At 30.0% G+C, this 19849-nt stretch overlaps 1 protein-coding gene across 2 annotated transcripts in view; it reads left to right on the plus strand.

Moving 5' to 3' along the window:
* The window catches only part of LOC145293056 (KRR1 small subunit processome component homolog), a 103677-nt gene extending 86045 nt beyond the window's left edge, over window positions 1–17632 (plus strand). For both annotated transcript variants that reach the window (XM_080139381.1, XM_080139382.1), the window contains exons 6-11: window positions 4338–4394; window positions 9896–10063; window positions 11096–11173; window positions 12612–12711; window positions 14416–14465; window positions 16496–17632. In XM_080139381.1, the coding sequence (XP_079995507.1) occupies window positions 4338–4394; window positions 9896–10063; window positions 11096–11173; window positions 12612–12711; window positions 14416–14465; window positions 16496–16513 (471 nt within the window). In that variant the 3' untranslated portion in view covers window positions 16514–17632. The remainder of the gene's footprint in view (window positions 1–4337; window positions 4395–9895; window positions 10064–11095; window positions 11174–12611; window positions 12712–14415; window positions 14466–16495) is intronic.
* Window positions 17633–19849: the final 2217 nt, after the last annotated feature.

The raw sequence follows: 19849 nt of genomic DNA on the forward strand, positions 1-19849 counted from the left end.
AGCTCTTGTTCAATGGATACTCCCTTGTTGATGTTGGATCCAAGATGCGCAAAGTTCTCAACAGTCTATAGTTCGTGGCCATTGATAGTGATTAGTGATGCGTCACCCTGGTGCATCACAACTGTCTTCTTCACACTGATTACCAGTGTGAACTCCGCACAAGCAGCGCTCAATTTGTTAAGCAGCCGCTGGAGTCCAACTAAAAGTCTAGCTATTAAACTAATGAACTTATAATAGGATATATATTCTAGGAAACACAGCGAGTAAGATGGACAATGTTTTTTTTTTCTCTCAAAAAAAAAAAAAAAAAAATAAGCAAGATACAATTCTCTAACAAATAAATAACGTTTACTTACCAAAGTTCTCATGAATAAACTGTTTCCTCACAAGATGGATAGAATACGCATGTATGGCTTACATATTTCTTAATATAAAATATGTAACTTAAAATATTATACACATTAGAATTGGTACAAAAATAATGTTTTTATTTATATATACAGTTGAACATCAAAAACAAAAACGACATTACTTTTGCACCAATCTAATATTTGTAGCCATCCTATGATATGTATTCTTCTAGTATACTAGATAATGGACGTTTCTTTTTTTTCCTCATTCAATTCCCAACAATTTTTTTTTAATCAATAAAAATATTAATTATTCTGATAGACTTAAACACAGATAAAAAGGAGGATATAATTTCAATGAGATATCAGTTTCCAGTTATACAAATTGTATTCATGAAATAGTATGTAATAAGTAGTTCACCAAAGTCTCATGAAGATGAATGACAACTTTCAACATGAAAAGTTAAAATGTAAGAAAAAAAAAAAAAAATAACAGGAAATATATTTTGGCAAAGTGTTTGCTATGTAAACAAATCAGAATGACTGAAGATAAGGATCAGATGTAATAAGAGATGGAATAAAAAATAAAAAAAAACAAAAAAAAGGAATCATAAAATATGTGCGGTTGTAGACATTGGGTGGCTGCTGAATTCTATAAATTCTATTAGGAGGTAATGCTTGGTTGTAGAATTTTTCACAAAAAGATGTAGGCAGTAAGTATCTACCCCCACCCACACCCTACCAGGGCAAATCAACAGCTCAGGAGACAATAAGTGAAGCCCAACTAACAGTGATGACAAAAGTGTACATTTCACAGCTCTGACCTTGGCACCATTCTTAACAAAAATAACTATTTCCTTTTTTTTTGTTGTTCTCTTTTTGTAATTCTCTCTGTCTCTTCTCTCTCCCTCTCTCTCTATTTCTTTTTCTCACCCTTTCAACTACCCTCCTTAGCATGTAAAGAAAAAAGAAAAAATTTTGCTAACTGCAGACGTTATGGCTGAGGAAATTCCTGTTCTTTTTTATTGCTTCTATTATTAAAACTCCAGTTCTTCACAGTGAAAGACAAGGCATAATATACAAGAGATGATTATTTGATTCATATACTGTCTGGCTGACTAGTAAAGCAGAAAAAAAAAAAAAAAGTTGCAAAGATAGGAAAAGAAGATCTAGAAATAGAAAAGAACTGAAGAAAGTTTTTAGCTGGAATTGGGCGGGGTGGAGGCGGGGGTAGACATATATATTTACTCATTTTTCTCTTTTTTTTTCTGAAGGGCAACAATTTGGCATGATAAAACGGTTGTAAGATATACTTTTAGATGTGTTTCGATTTAGATGCTTTCAACATATCTTTCTAGAGAGTGCATGTCACCATCTTAAGAGCAGATGGGTAATCTAGTACACAGTATACTATATTTGATTGGCCAGTGAGGGTTGAGGACATGTGTTGCATGAAGAGAATTGGTAATGCAATGTTAGTCTTAATGGCAGGCTTAGCTAACCTCTGAAGAAGATTAAACTTGGACAGTACAGCAAGATGTGTGCAGAGCAGGAGACTTTGATGATACAGCTACAATGGATGATAGTTCTTTGGTTATAGTGACCAGCAGAGTTAATTCACAAGGGAAGTCCAAACAAAATATGGGAGTAAGTAATAAGGATGAACTTATCAACCAATCACATTTGTCTATTTGTATAAAAATAGACAAAAGCCAAAAATACCATGGATTTTAAAGTTTATAGATTAAGTTTTTGTTATTGGTTTTCTTTATTACAATTAGTGTGTTTGTGTTTGTGCGCTCTACAGTTAAACCTGCTTGGCAGATAAAAATAATTTGAGTATAATAACAGAACAGGAGACTAATGGTATGGCCACATTGAAGAATCGATGTCCTTGATTTAGTAGGTATAGAATAGTGGATGTAGCAGGTTCTGTTCTCAAGAGAAATCCAAGGAAAAACTGGGAAAAATGACCTTGAGATAAAAATGAATAAATTTAGATGTACATTTTATGTTATTTATTTTTTGAAACTCCTATTGAATTTTGAATCTTTATCTATATGAACTCATTGCCCAATAGTAAAGTGTTGATTACTAATCGATTCTCGGTAAAAATCTTTTAAGAGATTGAAGGTTCAATCCATATTAGATGCAGTAATAGTGACGAATGGCGTAAATAAATACCTTTACTCGGTCATGGGTGTTTAAACAAAATCTACTCGCATGAATTAAAAGGCTCAGTTCAAAATTTTATACAGGTTCCCAATTTCGATTAGAAATTTCCTAAGTTTGTAAAGATACACCTGAATACAGTTGGAAGTTATGGTGGATGAATATAACAATCAAGCTGAGAATAGTAGTCCAAATAATACATCCTCATCTCAAAAACTTTGAAACACTGTAAGCTTTTTTTTTTTTTTTTTTTTTTTTTTAACTAAAACAGGGTTTAAGTGAGAATAACATAACTTATCAGTTGTAACAGGTTGCCATGTTGGAAGAGTCAGAAGATAATGTAATATGTAAAAAAAAAACAAAAGGTAGTTTTTCAGAAATGTGACATTATATAATGCAACAGCAAAATTTAAAAGAATCCAGAGATTTTCTAATTATTGTCACTTCTTTCTGTGGTAAATGAAAAAAGTGTATTAGTTTAAGTAGCTACATTTGTGTTGATAATAAATATTGCATCCATTCGAATTAAAGTTTGCTGCAGATAACAAAGATGGCTTCAAGCTAAAAAAAAAAATTCCTAGTTGGATAAAGTATTTTTTAAAATAATAAAATTAAATTGCAATTTATTATTTTGAAGAAATTGGTAACAAGATCCGCCAGAAAATTGGCTAGTCAGAATCTAAAATATCAATTTATCAGATTCAAAGTTATCGATGAAAAAATTTGAGAAATAGACCAGCTTCACTTTGATTAGCTAATTTTTCTTGTAAGATCCTGTCACTATGTTCTTCAAAATGATAAATTGCAATTCAATTTCATTTCTTTCACAAAATATTCAGCTGACTAGGAATATAATTTTTTTGTGTGTGTATTGATATTCATATTAAAAACCATGTTTTCTATTTATTTAAAAAGAAAATACAACTTTGTTATATAGTGGTTGTTGAATTGCATTTATCTGCAAAAGATCTAGCTAATTTGCATATTCTTTTAAACATTCATTTTAATTAATTCCCTATTAGATTTTTCAGTTTTCTTATAGGATGATCATCTTTAACTATTACATGTAATTATATTCATGCAGATATTCTACATGATTTATATTTGCGTAAAAAGCTTATAGTAAACACAAATTTCTTTCTATATATATATATATATATATATATATATATATTTATGTATGTGTATATATTTTTGTTTATAAAATTTGGCTACCAAACTCCTCCGTCAGTTTTTGGTCTGCAAACATGAAACTATATATATATATAGCATATTCGAACCCATGCAAAACTTTATATTTGGGTTTTAGTCGGGGAAAATTGGTGCAAAAGTGTGAAAATTTAAAAAATGAAATTTTCCAGGTGAAGGTCAAACGACGGCCTTACAAATATGCATGCGTGACGTAATAGCTATACTTTCATGTTTTAATTTTTAGCTTTGCAATAAACATGTCTTCCTAGTACAGTCATTAACATCAAAGGAAAAAGTAAATTGCAAGCTAAACGTTTTCTCGGTGGTGGCACACAAGTCAGTTTTTTTTTTCTTTTTTAACTTTTTAAACCATTACTATTTGCTATCATTACTATTTGCTATCATTATATATTTGCTGAATGTCCTTCTCCTATACTCTCTCTCTCATTATATGTTCGGCCTTAATAAATACGAAATCTACATTGATCAAAATATTATATTTAAGCGTATTTTATGACCGGACAATGCCGGGCGGCCTGCTAGTATATTTTAAGAAAAACAGTGTAATTAAGAAATTGACAAGTCAAACACATCATTGTTTTTTGTTTTTTTTTTCTTTTGTAGGTGCGAAGAATTGTTCTTGACACAATGAAAAATATTCACCCTATTTATAATATTAAGGTAAGTACAGAAAACAATGTTAAAATAATCAGTTGTGAAATCCATACAAATTTGATAATGTCTGAATATTAAATATTTGGTTATAATTAGCTAACATACTTCCTAAGTTTCAGTGCAGCACTACCAAAAGCAGTGACAAGGCAAATCAGTTCCTTTAGTTTTCTTGTTCTTCAGTATTTCTATTGTGAAGCGATTTATTGAAATAAAATATAACAAAAGGACATTATTGAAAAGTATACAATAAAAATTAACAAAATTATACAGATAAAAATAATACAATTAGTCATTATTTACACTTTTAATTAACAATACACATGAAAAAATTGAAATGACTTAAAATATTTCAATATTGGTATATATAGAAAGAGCTTTATGGGGTAAGAAAGAATCTTTTTAAATTTGTAAAATCTAATTAAAATTAAGGAAGTTATGACTATTTTTTGGCTTCATGCGTTTGGATATTTTTCTCTCTTTAAGACCATATGCATTTTGTCACATTTTTTACACTATTTTTTCAGTAAAAAATGTTATATCTTTGTTAAAACACAAGATTAAGCAATGAAATTTACCATATAAGTATTTTTGTGCTAGGAATTAGAATATCCCCAGAAATTAATGGTTTCCAAATAATCTGTAGTAAATGCACATAAATATAATGCAATTCCTTAAAAAGGCTATGTATCCATTAAAAGAAGTTAAAGAACTCTAAATTGAATTGTAATGCACTTTATGTACAAGAAACTGAAATCGAAATCTAGGACTGTTTAAAAATGAATGTATTGCAATATTTCTTTGGTATTATTGTAGATTAATACCCTCCATTACCCCCCCCCACACACACACACCATCTGACCACCTCTCCAAAATGTTATTTTACCTTTGTTAGGCAATTATGTGAAAAAAAACTTTAAAATCTTTAATGAAAGATAGACAAATATTATTTTAGAATTTATTGTAAAATGATTTTGAGCCATTCCAGCATTTTAGGGCAGTTAAGCATTTTTTTTTTCTATAGGAGATAAACCCTGTGGGCTTTCTTTTTTTTTTTTTTTTTTTTTTTGCTAAAGATGATTATGTGTGATTTTAAGAGGGTCTTTGTGCAATTATGAGGGTGGGTAGGTTGCCACTCTGATTTTGGGTTAATGATAGAGCTAAAGAAAATTATGTGTGAACATCCTGAAGACTTGATAGAAACAAAAAAAACAATTTTAGAATTTAGAGTGGGAGTTGGTTTCACATAAATTTAATGTAAAATAATTCAACATTTTGAGGCCATTCTCGCGTTTTAGGATAGTTGACCAATTTTATTTTTTTAGATGCTTATATGTAGCTTACTGAGGAATTTTGTTTGGTGGGGAGCTTGTTACTTGGAAAACGTTATTGTTTTTAGGAAGAGGATGAGGTTTGCCACTCATACCTAGGGTTGGAGGTAGGTTTAAGGGAGTTTTGTTTTTTTAAGGGGCATTTGAGACCCAGATTTACGGTTAGTGGTTCATAATTATTGGCTTTTGAAAATGTTATGCCTTAGATTTTGAACATCAAATTACTTTTAAATATGTAAAATTATATAATTGAGAAGTGTGAAACTTTACAAGAATTATGACAGACAAAAATAAATTTTATTTAAAACAAGTGACGTCACTAACAGAAAATGTGGTGTTTGGAAAAGTATTAAGTATTTTTTGCCCACGTATTTAAATATCAAAAAACACTTTTTGCTAAAGCTGACAAATCATTCACAAATTTTGGAAGAATTTGGTTTTTATTTTCAATTACATTTCTTGTCCGAGAGATACATTATTTCTTTAAACTTTCCAGCTTAAGACGTTTTTTATTTCTCTACTTGGACTTCAGGCCAAGGTCACGGTGTAATATTCTGATGCTACACTTTGCTTTTTCTGTCCTCTGTCAGTGGAGGAGAAATCCTTCATGACTGAGACAATTATTTTTGTTTCTATTGTAACACGTTATAAAGGGGGGGGTAAATAAAAAGCAAACAAAGAGATATAAAAAAAATTTACGAAAAACAAATATTTGTCGCATATGTGATAAGGGTAAAAAAAAAAAGGAGACACAAGAATTGAACACAATAGAATGTGAGAAAGCACGAATACAAGTGATAACATTTGATATCAAATTTATTATAAAAATAAACTGTGGTGGGGGGATGAGATTAAATAATTAAAACAACATTACGAGGATATGGAAGGGGTATCTTACTCTATTATCTAGAAATGCCAACGAAAAATATATCAATACATATAAAAAAAATAGCAAAATGCAGAACTCGCCAGTTCAATACACGAGAGAGAGGTATGTAGAGAGAGGACTTACAGTTTTTATTTTTTCTTTCGTTCCGGGCAGTTGGTTAAAACAGATGCCTTCCACATCCATCGCTTCGCTAGTCCACAACTCAAATCTATATTTGTGAGGTTTGCCGGGTTATTGCTGCCGACATTACCTCCTTTCGCTGTTGGGATGGGGTTTTCCCCGGCATTATCTTCTTCGATAGTGTCAGATTGTTTTCCTTCCTCTTCGTTGTCGGAATGGGGTTTTTCCCACATCCGTCCGGCACGGCAGCTCAGCCGAGAGTGTTCAAAGAATGTCTCTTCTCTGTGCTTTTCTTATCCTTCTCTTTCTATCTTTTTTCGCTTAATACCCGAAACTAAAAGGGCTCAGAAAGTGTGTTGTTGACCGGGTGACCTGTCAATTCGCTCTCATCTGCTGAACGTCTTTCTCCTATACTCTCTCTCTCTCATTATATGTTCGGCCTTTCTTTTTCTCTCTGTTCATTTTGCCTTGCCGACAATCAAACAATAAACAAAAATTGATACATTTTTCAGTAGCCTAAAATTAAAATTAAAAATTTTCTTTAAAACACATAATCCACTTTAAGGAGCAATCAGGATAGTGTGACATAATCCACTTTAAGGATTATGTCACACTATCCTGATTGCTCCTTTTTGGAAAGCTGGATTTTCCCCACATTAAAAACTGGCCTTGTGTCTAACTCTACCCTCGTGGGTAGGCAAATAACTAGGAACTTGAGACTGAGCACCTTCTACAAATACACTCATTAATCCTTATCGAGTAGTCTTATATATATATAGTTAAGATCTGTTACTGGCATTTTTTAGCAATATTAACAACTTCGAAACGCTGTTATTTTTATTTTTTTCTGCTACCTTTTTAAGAGCTATAAGCTCTTATTGTTATTCATATGTATATGAATAGATCGCCCTTATTTTTATGGGACATATTTATTTATTTTTATTAAATATTATTTTACATGTATAAAAGTATACCTATGGAGATGCGTGTTTCTGGCTTTTAGCCTTCATCAGCACAGGTCAGGATCGAACTCATGACATCAGTATCCGCATTCGGATACTTTACCGATAACAGCGTTTCAAAGTTGTTAATATCACTAAAAAAAATGCCAATAACAAATCTTGACTTTATAAGCAATAAAAAAAATATGCTTAAAGTGGTGATTGACTGTGGTACATCGGTAAAGTATCTGAATTTGGATACTGATGTCATGAGTTCGATCTTGACCTGTGCTGACGGAGGCTAAAAGCCAGAAACACATGTCCATAGGTATACTTTTATGCACGTAAAATAATATTTAATAATAAAAATAAATATATATATAAATGACAAAAAGTCTATATTCCAAGTTTCAAGATGTTGTCTATTTTACCGTTTGTCTTTCAGCATGTTAAAATGTTCAATTCTTGACAGCACCTGTTTCGTAGAGCAGAATCATTCATGTAAATATTATGTCAAGTTTTGAATTTATTCTGTCCTTACTTATCAGAAGAATAGGAATTTATCAATTGTAAAAGAAAAAAAAGGAACATGGGCATGATTACAAATTACAAAAATCGGAGCAGAAGTTGCAATTGTTTTCTTTTAGTTGCGCCATCTTTGAATTTGAAAATTCAATATTATATATGCTTTGTAGTTTACATTGAGCTTCATAAATTAAAGGATTGTCTATGATATATAAAAGGTGAAATATAATCCAATAAGCATATTTTCCCATAAACCAATATATATATATATATATATATATATATATATATATATATATATATATACATATATATATATACTAGACAACCCGTGACCCGTTGGGTCAGTATGTTATATTAGCTATGGAATTCATGTATGAGCATAACACTTGTGACATAAAGAAAATAGTTTTTGTGACATAACAGAAACATTTCTATGAAAGTATATTAGAATGAAAAAAGAATATAGATAGATTTCTATGAGTCGTTCTGTTTATAATTGTTTAATCTTGAAAAAAAAATTACAGCCATTGAATTATAAGTGGTTTGCCATGCTTATAGGTAAATGTGCACTGAACAGATACCATAATACTTAAAGTTAAATTCGAATTTTGAAATATCTATTAATTTAAACGTGGAAAAAAAAAATGGGTCGCTGAAAACGTATACAGTAAAACAATACATTGTAAAATAGTATATTTATTTGTAAGAAAATTCCATTAAAATAACTTAAACGTAATACGGAAATGAACGATGTAAAAAAACTGCAGAAAGTATTAACAATTGTTTATTTGGATAATTTAAAACGCAAAATAAAAAATAAAAATTAGGCCGCTGAAAACGTACACAGTAAAAAAAAAAAAAAATATATGATGTCAACAGGTCAAAGTTGATTTATTTGTGAGAAAATTGCGACAGTATAGTTGTAATATAGAATAGTTGCAAAACATCCCCTAAGGGGTCAGTATGTTATATTAGCTATGGAATTAATGTATGAGCATGACACTTGTGATGTAAAGAAAATAGTTTTTTTGTGACATAACAGAAACATTTCTATGAAAGTATATTAAAATGAAAAAAAAAAATATAGATAGATTTCTATGAGTCATTCTGTTTAGTAGTAGTAGGGAAAATACATGTCAACTAGTAGTAGTAGTAGGATAAGGAAGAGGAGGTGTAGTAGTAGTAGTAAGAAAGAAGAGGAGGCGTAGTAGTTGTAAAAAGGAGAAGTAATAGTAGTAGGAAGAAGAGGAGGCATAGTAGTAGGAGGAGGAGGATATTGCGCAAGCAAACAACCAAGAACGGGAGAGTTTTAGTATTATATATATATATATATATATATAATATATATATATATATATATATATATTACTGTATTAGCAAAAGAGAGATCTAGTAACATAATTATTGGGTAACGGTGAACCTAACAATTGCTGTTGATAATAACACCTCAAACATCAAGATGGCTGCTTCTCTCTTCTTGTTTGTGAAAGTTAAGTCCCTTATATAAAAATTTACACTATTAAAATAGAAAAAAAAAACATTTAATTTCCCACACATCTTATCTTTAACCATTAACCTCAAATATCAGTTATGTCTCTTGACTATGTTCATGTTTGGCACAAGGCCCATCTCCACAGTAAGAGTAGTAGCATTGATTATCTTGATTAATAACTTGGAAATTATGTTTATTTTATGTGACAGACTCTCATGATAAAAAGGGAACTTGCCAAAGATGAATCTCTGAAAAATGAAGACTGGAGCCGGTTCTTGCCAAAATTCAAATCCAAAACTCATTCCAAGAAAAAGAAGATTCCAAAGAAACCAAAGAAAGAGTACACACCTTTCCCTCCTCCAATGCCAGAAAGCAAGGTAATCAGCAATAAAATGTTTTCTTTTTTTATCATTTCGATATCACACTGCAATCATAAACATATACTTTTTTTTTTCATTAAAAACTGCAAAAATATAATGTTTGAGAGTAGTTCTACATAGAACACTAAGATCTATCCTGAAAGTTTATGTTTAAAAATCTATAACTTAAAAATAAAATAACCTATTTTATTTATTTTTTTTTTTTTTTAGTCAAATTCCAGAGAAATATAAATTATATTAAAAAATGACCTTCCTTGAAACTTTCACTCTTACGGAAAGTTGTATATGATTTCTAATGTAACTAAAAAAGATGAAATTTTATGATAAAACATTTCAAAGGATTCTATATTTCCAAGTATAAAACAAGTTTTAAAGGGAAGTTTTAATTTCATTATTGATTTGATTTCTTTGAACATATAAGTTGTACGAGATGCTTTACTATAAATGTTGTATTTTCACTTACCAATACGTAAAGAATTATACACCCATCATCGTCATCATTAACCCCAGGTACTTGCTCCTCTGTGAATATAATCAACCAGATGTTGATGTTTAATCTTATTAAAAAGTCATGAAAAACATTACAGAAACTTCTGTACATGTGAGTGATAAAGACCAACACATGGATAGACAGATAGTTTATGCATATTTGTTTATTTAAAGGTTTATTTTTTATTTTACTTATTTATTAAAAGTAATTAAAAGTTGCATCAGTCATGCAAATACACACATTAATTTTAGACTGACAGCGGCCATCATTAACACAGAACATATTCTTTACTCTCTCTCCATGAGGTGCTGATGCCTTGGGGTTAATACAACCAGTCCAATGAAGAGAAAAAAAAAAAGCAAGTCTTTTTTTAAAAAAGTGTCTTATATAAAAAAAATCTCAGAAAAAAAAGTAATTTTAATAATTTAATGAAATATTTTATAATATTATTTGGTTGTCTAAAATGTTCAAATTAACTTTATGAAATAATGTTTTCAAAGATGTGACCAAACTCCTTTTATTTATTTATTTATTTGCAGATTGATAAGGAATTGGCTTCTGGAGAATACTTCTTGAAAGCAGGGGAAAAGAAAGCAAAGAAAATACAAGAAATTAGAGTATGTTCATTTATTTCTTTTAATTTATTTCTTTCAAATACTGTATATATCTTGTTAGAGGCATTTATTACATGCTTTTGATAGTTCCCCTATATAATCATCAAAGTTCAAATTGAATCAGTGTATGTTATTAGCTATTATGAAAAAATTTGCATGTTACACCAAATATGCTGCTGATGATCATGTGTCTGAACACTATACAATGATTTTCTTTTTATATTATAAACTTTGAAAGCATTGTATAATGTCAAAATAATAATTAATAGTTAGTAATGTTATTAAATTGTGAATATACATTACGTCATGTTATATGGTATAATCACGTTGCCACCCCGGTTCCCGTTAGATCGCCAAAGTTAAGCAATGTTGAGCCTGGCCAGTACTAAAATGGGTAACCATTTGGGAATTCCAGTTTCTGTATGTGCTCTTCACTAATCTTGGCATTGTTTCCAGTCGTCCTGGACTTCTCCTTGCCATCGGACTCGAGCAATGCCGATTCAAGAGGTGTCGTTGGAGATTGTGCAGCTACCCTGACAGGGGCATAATCAATGTCTTTCGAGACTGAATAGAAGCAATTACAATGGTATATTACCAAACACAATGTATTTATCTTAATTTTTATTGTTTTAATTCATTAACCTTTCAAATGTTTCATTTCATAACCGATTTGCTCGAGAGGTAAACCTTGATGAGGTTGGTTCGTGTAAGGAATGATAACTCTTTGATCAGATTATATTTTTTTAGGGATAAATAACATAATTATAATTCTGAAAAGAAATGTTGTTCTTATTTACAGCTATCTTATTATTTTGTTGTATTAAATATTCTAACATCTATCTGAATCAAATCCACTATGACTAACATTCTTTTGTTTGTAAGAAAGAAAAAAAAAAATCAGTTTTCATTTTTTCCTCGCTGGTGCTACTGGATCAAGTTGTCTGAAGACACTTGCTTTCTGACTTAAAATTCACCAAACATTTTTTTTTTCATTTGCAGAATTTAATCATGTTCTGCAAAGTCAAAAACAAAAGCAATTTTCCTATACAAATAAAAACCAAACCAAACACTGGATAAATATTTGAAGATATAAAAAACTTGGAGCTTAAAAACATGTTTCCAAAATTACTGAATTCAACATTAAATAAACCAAAACGGCTTGATATGCAAACCAAACCACTTTTTCAATAATTAGAATGCTTAAAACTTTGCTTTTAATAAAAGACAATAATGTTTTCACTCATTTAAATAAAAAACATCTTTTCAACACAAAGAAGAAAAATACAAAGCTAAGATTAGTGAAAGTTAGAATTAGGAAGGAAAACAAAAGGATGTTTAAATGTGTAACATCATTATATGTTCAGCCAGTCTGTTAATGATGTCATTTTTTTTATGATGTTTTATCATTTTTTTTTTTATTATTTTGTGTTTTTATTTGCAGGATAAACAGAAAAGTTCTGCTGCACGACAGAAAGAGAAAAGAAGTCAAGCGTTTATTGCTCCACCTGAGTCTGCACCTGCTGCTAAAGTACAGAAAACAGGTAAGGTTTTGTTTGTTTTTAATGAAAGAATTTGAGATTTATGAGCAGAATTCCTGGAAATTCCCTGATTAATGCAAGAAAATGGAGTTTAATTTCATATTATACTAGCTGTACCTACCTAGCATTGATTGGGAGTCTTTTGTTTTCATTTTCGTTTTGTTGGTACATTTTAAAAATCAAATAATTATGAACTTATGTATGCTCTCTACAGACAAGTGTAATTTCCAAATGCTTTAAAAAAAAAAGCAGCTTTTAAAACTTATGATAAGAGATCAAATGAAGTGTAAGAAGGAAAGATTCATTGTAAATAAAGGAAAAAGATATTAAAGACAGTAGCTTAAGTAGGCAAAAATACCAAAATGGCATCCATAGAAAACATGAATGTTGGAAGAAGGAGAATAACACTAAAATGATTATTATTATTAAATGGATTTCTTGGTGTTAGTGGGTAGAGTACGATTGCATATGAAATAGTGAAGAGTTCTCCCATTACTTTTTTGTTTTCAACATAGATCAATCTAAATAACAAAATAATTTTTTAATGCAATTTTTTTAAAAACTATTGAAAGGTAATGTAGGAAAGAGCAAGGGTGGCTTTACACTGTACATGAAAAGATATAATTCCATTAGCCATAAAAACCATATTCCTTTTTCATTGCAAATGTTAATTTATGCATACAAACTAAGAATACACCAGTTGACATTAAGCATAGATAAAAAAAAAAAAAAATATGGAAAAATTACAATAAATATGGATGACACATACTTCAAAGCGAGTAAAAAGACCAGCGATGTCTATAAGTTCAGTGGATTTCAATAGCTTACCAATCTGAAGTATAAAGAAAGATCAATGAATACCTTCAAAACAAGTATTAACCATCATATCTTTAAACATCAAAGAACTATCTTCATTCAAAGAAGAACTTGCTGCAAAACTCTGCAGAGAGCATCAGTGTGTTGTTCTCTGCGTATAAGAAATTCACCTAAACATTCTTGATTTTATGCAGATGGAATGACCATAATAATCGTAGATCTTATCTGACCCTCGACAACCAATGACCCCAATGCTTGTGTACTATGGCTTTCTGTTTGTCTTTGTCTCTTGTTCTTGTTCTGGCAGTGTCATCTTGGCAATCACTGAGGATGCAAGCACTGGTTTACAAGTATACAAAAAACAAAACAACTGTCTGTTTCAACCTTCCTCCTCCTCACTGATATAATTTTGTCTACTGTTGAATACCTATATTTTATATCACCACTCCCTTCTCCACCATTGATTGCATCAGTTGAATTATGGTCGACGACCTCCCCAAATGAATATTTCTTGATTGCAGTATATTGTTTGATTCACTTATTCAAAACATTCTTGGTTTAAAGAAAAGAAAGAATCCAGACGCTTGAGTATCCTAAAATCTGAAGTCTTCTAATATTGTCATTTCAGAGAGATCATGTCTTTTGATTCAAAGAAAGTCTACTAAGACAAATACATGTATTGAAATGTAATACTTCCTAACATTTTCTTGAAGACAGTTGATTCTCATCAAATGGGAAAATTCCTTTAGTAACATCTGTTTGTATTTTTTCATTGCTACCTTTTAATTACAAACTTGTTTGTATTCATTGTGACTAAGGAAATTAAATTTCCTTTGTATTTTTCTCTTGTAATTTTGCTCTTAATGAATTTTGCTTTTATTCTTTGTACAGATTCCAATGTCGACATTGAAGCTCTGAAAAAGAAAATCAAAAAAGCACAGGTAAATTACATTTTAAATGTGAATTATTTTCATCTGTTTATTTTGTTATTTCAAATTAATCATTTAAAATTAAAAAGAAATCAAACAAATATTTTCTGACCCAGAAAACAGCAGTTCTTTTCCTCTGTGTCAAAAGCTCCACTCATGGAAGGCGAGGACTAAAGGGCAAAATAAGGGAAACATGAGTTATGAGCCTGACAAAAGTAAACCCAAGATCACTTTTTACTTTTCACTTGACAGAAAGATGTGATCAAAGATAGATTAGTTTTGAAATCAATTTCTAAAAGTTGTCCAACACCTGCCAGCATGAAAAACGGACATTAAACCAAACATGATGATGAAGATGAATAGCCATTCAGGGATCAGACATTTCTGTATTGACACAATAAATATTTGACTCTGAAAGAATTCACTAAAAAATAGTTTAGTTTGTTATTTTTAGGGCAAGTAAATACATTTTGGGTTATTGGATGCATAAACACCTGTTCAAAATAATTCACTGTATATGATTAATTGAATACAGGTTGCTATTTTACCCATAAATAGGGGTGGGATTAGGGGTTCATACCTTTCCTAACAAGTGGATAGTAGTATACATACAATTGGTAGATATAAGTAGATACAATTGGATATTTACTCAGCAGATTCCATAAGCAGTGATGTGCTAATATGTATGTGCTTGGTAAAATTGAGTTCATCATTATGAATTATGTATATATATATATATATATATATATATATATATATATATATATATATATATATATATATATATATGCAACAAGGAGAGTAATTTATTTTTATTTTATTATTTTATTTATTTATTTTTTTGTATACTTGATCATTTAGATTGGTGCCACTGAAACTGTATTATATTCCCCAAGCAAGAAATTAACATCAAAATTTAAAACTGATATTGTATTTATTAACTATACCTATCCTGGGACTGACTGGTAGTGTACTATGTGTGTGTGTGTATACCCCTAAGAGGTTCTTGTCTCAGTTTGTAAAGCTCAGAATGTCTGTCACTGGAGCTCCATATTTGTGTGGGGGAGGATCTATAGATTTTAGTTTTACTGGTAGTTTAAAATAAATATTCATTTTGTTATTGGTGTCTGCAATGGTAAAATAAGCTTAAAATCAAAACAAAACAAAAAAAAATTTTTTAATCATTTTTGGCATCGGAAAATAGGCACAAATTTTTCCAATTCTGATGTCAATTCTGATACCTCAAAAAGTTCAGATTTAAAAAAAAAAATTAAAAAAAAAAAAGTGAATACCCACTGCATTAACAAGAAGGGTCTTATTTTTGGGCTGTGAAACTTTTGAAATATTGTTGGGTTTTTTTTTCCTATACGCTGATGAAGCCCAAGTTGTGCAAATTATAATTTGATGAACGGTTATATTCTTATATGCCAACGTCAGGGTCTGAAACGATTGTACACAATGTTAGTAATAAAAGGCAAACAAACTTTCTGAAAATGAATATCTATTCCATTTTAACGTCGTATTTTAAAAATATTTATAGCTCTTATATCGCACTATAAAGCTATCTGAATGAGAATTTTGTTATTTAATCATATGAATGTTCAAAGTAGTTAAATTACATGTAAACATATGGATATTTATATATAATAAGTTGCCTCATCATGTTAAAATATAACTTATATATTGTGAAAAATATTTTTGTCCATAAACATAACACAGACTGCACATCTCTTAATGAATAAAAAATAGATTTGCATTATTAAATTAAGAACTGTTTATGATCTGATCAGTGATGACTAGATGAACACAGAATAAAAAAAAAACATGCAAATTATTCTATTATGATATATAAAATAGAAATAAATATTTTGTCATATTTACGAAAAATAAAAATCAGACATATTTTAGGCAAAGGGGAAATAAAAGATCTAGTTACAGAGGCAAACCTTTTAGGTTTCATTTAGAAGTGTTATTTTATTTATTTTATTTATTTTTTTTTTTTGTTATTTCATATTTCAAACTTTCCTTTATTTCTCTTTCAGAAGAAAAAGAAACCTTGAAAAAAAAAAACTTGTGTATCAGCCATGAACAAGATGCCATTAAAAATGTAAAAGAAAATCATGAGAATGATCCAATCAGCCTCCCCTCCCCCACCTTTACCCGTTAAATAGTAGTTTGAATTATCCTGCAGTATTTTATGTTTAACTAGCAGGAATACAGTGTCTGAGTCCAAAGTATAAATTCTCTCTCTCTCTCTCTTTTTATGAACTAAGCTCATTTCTCTTTCAGACAAATAACTTTAATCAGCATAAGGAAAATAACTCTGAAAAAAAAATCAGTTTCTTCCCTTTACATGATAACATTAAAAGATGTGTGTACATCTTGATAATATTAAATGATATAAATGACCATTTGACATCAAAATAATAAATCCTTTTTTTTTTAATTGGAAATATTTTACATCTGATGTTACTCCAATTAAAAACTAAAAATATCAACTTTGTGAGTGTCCGTAATGCATTTTTCAAGCTTTAGCCGGGCAGACAGACTACCATTTGCCCTTTATATAGTAGATGAATGGATGTGCAGCAAATACGTTGATAAACTCTCTTGAGTGCCTATTTATGGTGGGTGCAAATCAGATTGTTTTTTGTTTTTTTTTTTGTTTTTTGAAGCGTAACTCAATAACAGGTTTAGACTTCATAAATGGAAACCTTTTCTAAAAATTTACGAAATGTAAATTTTATAAAAAGAAAACAAGGCAATGAATCATTACCAGTTTTTGTAGCAATCTCTTCTAACTCTAATTGTCATTTTGGTTGTTTACAATTTTCTAATGAAGAAAATGTTTGGTTTATTCTTATTAGATTTTTAAAGAAATTATTTCAAGAATAAACATATTGTTTTTATTTTTTTTAGTCAAAGATTATTACTGATCATTTTGAAATAAATATTTTTTTATTTTCAAACGAATAATGAATAGCTCTATCTATCTATCTATCTATCTATCTATATATATATATATATATAAAGTTGTAGCATTCGTGTGTGTCTGTGTGTACAGCTCTCCTACAGTCCACACCACTGGACCGATCATGACCAATCCTGGCATGATGATGGTCGCCAATCTAGGGATAGTGTAGATAAAAAATTTTAAACACCTTTGGCAATAGTTGCTCTTACAACATCCATTTACTGTAAGGGTGCCCACAAAGCGGGTACCTGAGCGTACAACAAAGACCTGCGTGAAGCAAGGATATCTTTGCCTGTGTAAAATAAACATGTACATTTGTTGAAAGTTCAAGAGATAAGTTACATTGGAAAGTATGCATACTAAATTGGGTTGTCATTTGAAGTTTTCATAGCAAACAAAAATAATAATAAAGGCATGTCATATTCAAATACATAAATAATAAGAAATCAAATTTATGACAGAAATTTGATTCTTAAATAATTTAATAGTCTAAACACAAGAATAAATTATAAAACTAATATTAGTTAACTGGATTGATTGTTAGTTTCAAAATGAAAGAACACAATATCCTGATACTCTAATACTTTTCCCAGTCTTTCTCTCTCCTATAAAAATATATAGTTACTATTTTATATCATATATATATATGAAATACAGTATTATACATATATATGTGTGTGTGTGAGTAAGAGATTAGTTTCAGTATTCATTTCAACAGTGATCAGTAGATAAGTAGTGCTTAGTCATAGTATAAAATATACTTATGGCAAACAAGCTACACAAAACGTTTGTGTTTCATTCTAAGAATTAACACCTTGCCTAATATCACAAGTGCATTTGAGAAGTTTTATTACCATAAGCCAAAAGGCCCAACATAATAAATCAACAGTAGGTTCTTTGATATGATAGGGGCGTGTTCGAAATGAATGTTTCTGTTTACAGCGCAGTTGAAGTATGATACTTGCAGGCAATCAATCGATTGTATTGAAGAATGGGCGATTTCACCAATTATGATGGCAATAAAAATATGAGTGAAATATTCATTGATCATCATTCAATTCCGGGTAACGTCAGGTCATCCTGTTAGTATGTCTCTTTTTTTTTTCTTTTTTTTTTTTTAGATGAGGATAGTTACTATTTACATGTTTGAAGCTTAGTTAATTTTTTTTACAATATGACAAAAAAGATGCTATCATTAAAGAGATATTGGGTTTATGTCCTAAACTTTGATCTGAATTGGTCACATGGTTTCATAGGTTAATGAATTAACCTTGTGAAAATTAGTGCAGTTAAAAACATCCATCATTTTAGCTATTCTGACAAATTTTGCCTTCAAAAATTAGTCCAGCATATATTATTATACTTTGCAAATAAGTTTTTCAATACAACTATAACTAAAACGGCATCTATTTTTAGCATTATGATGTTAATAAGATTAAAGCTTTTGGTTGAAAAATCATTCTTATTGAAATAAAAGAAGTTGTGAGTTCAATGCCCGAGTCCAACTTCTGTGACAGCTTTATTCGACTGATATGTCTCGATGCATAGGAAGGAGAATAAGGACATTTTATATCCGTGAAATGAATAATGAGTTCTGTTCAAAATTTTAACTGACAAATTTCACCTGAACAGAGTACAGTATCAGATATCTTGTGAATATGACACTCGAGTTGCAGACAACAGTTGAAAACATGATGATATGAAACGCTTTTGGGCTATTGATATAATCATTTGCTGATCACAATATTTGTTTTCATTCATAACTTATTTTCACAAAAAATGAATCATTCTCAAAATAACAAGTGATGGAAAGTCATCTTTTTTTCTTTTGTTTTTTTATAAAAGGAATTAAAAAATATTATTTTATAAATTGTTTTCTTGTTTTTATTTGTGTGTGTACTAACTCTTTTAACTTTTTTTTTTTTTTTTTCAATGAATATTAAAATACGGTTTTATTTTTATTACTTGAATTTGTTTTTAATGGAGTTTCCACAAAGCACTTTTTCCTGCCTTGACAGTACAAATTAACTTTAAACTCTAGGGATGATCTCGCTGCTCTCCACAACGTAATTACTACCCCACCTCCCCCCCCCACAAAATCCCATCTCTTTACTGTAAAGGTCTCCAGATGTCAGGAGGCTTTCCTCAAATTACTAGCCTTTGAAATTCTCTGCCCCCCTCCCACCGTTTCTTGCTCTCCTGACTGTAGTAACATGCAGAAATTTAAATATAATGTAAATAAACATCTTGCTTCCCACTTAGGATAGCCCTGTAGGTGTGGCCCATAATTCAAAGTAGCCTATTATGACTCTGGCAATTACCTTGGGTGAATGAAAGTTACATCGGCAATATTGCATACCTAATGTGCTTCAACAAGTCATATCTTTTTCATTGTGGGTCAATTTTTAAAAGAATTACATTG

Source organism: Euprymna scolopes, chromosome 14, assembly GCF_053919585.1.
Source record: "Euprymna scolopes isolate OS-2025 chromosome 14, ASM5391958v1, whole genome shotgun sequence".
In the NCBI taxonomy this organism is placed as follows: domain Eukaryota; kingdom Metazoa; phylum Mollusca; class Cephalopoda; order Sepiida; family Sepiolidae; genus Euprymna; species Euprymna scolopes.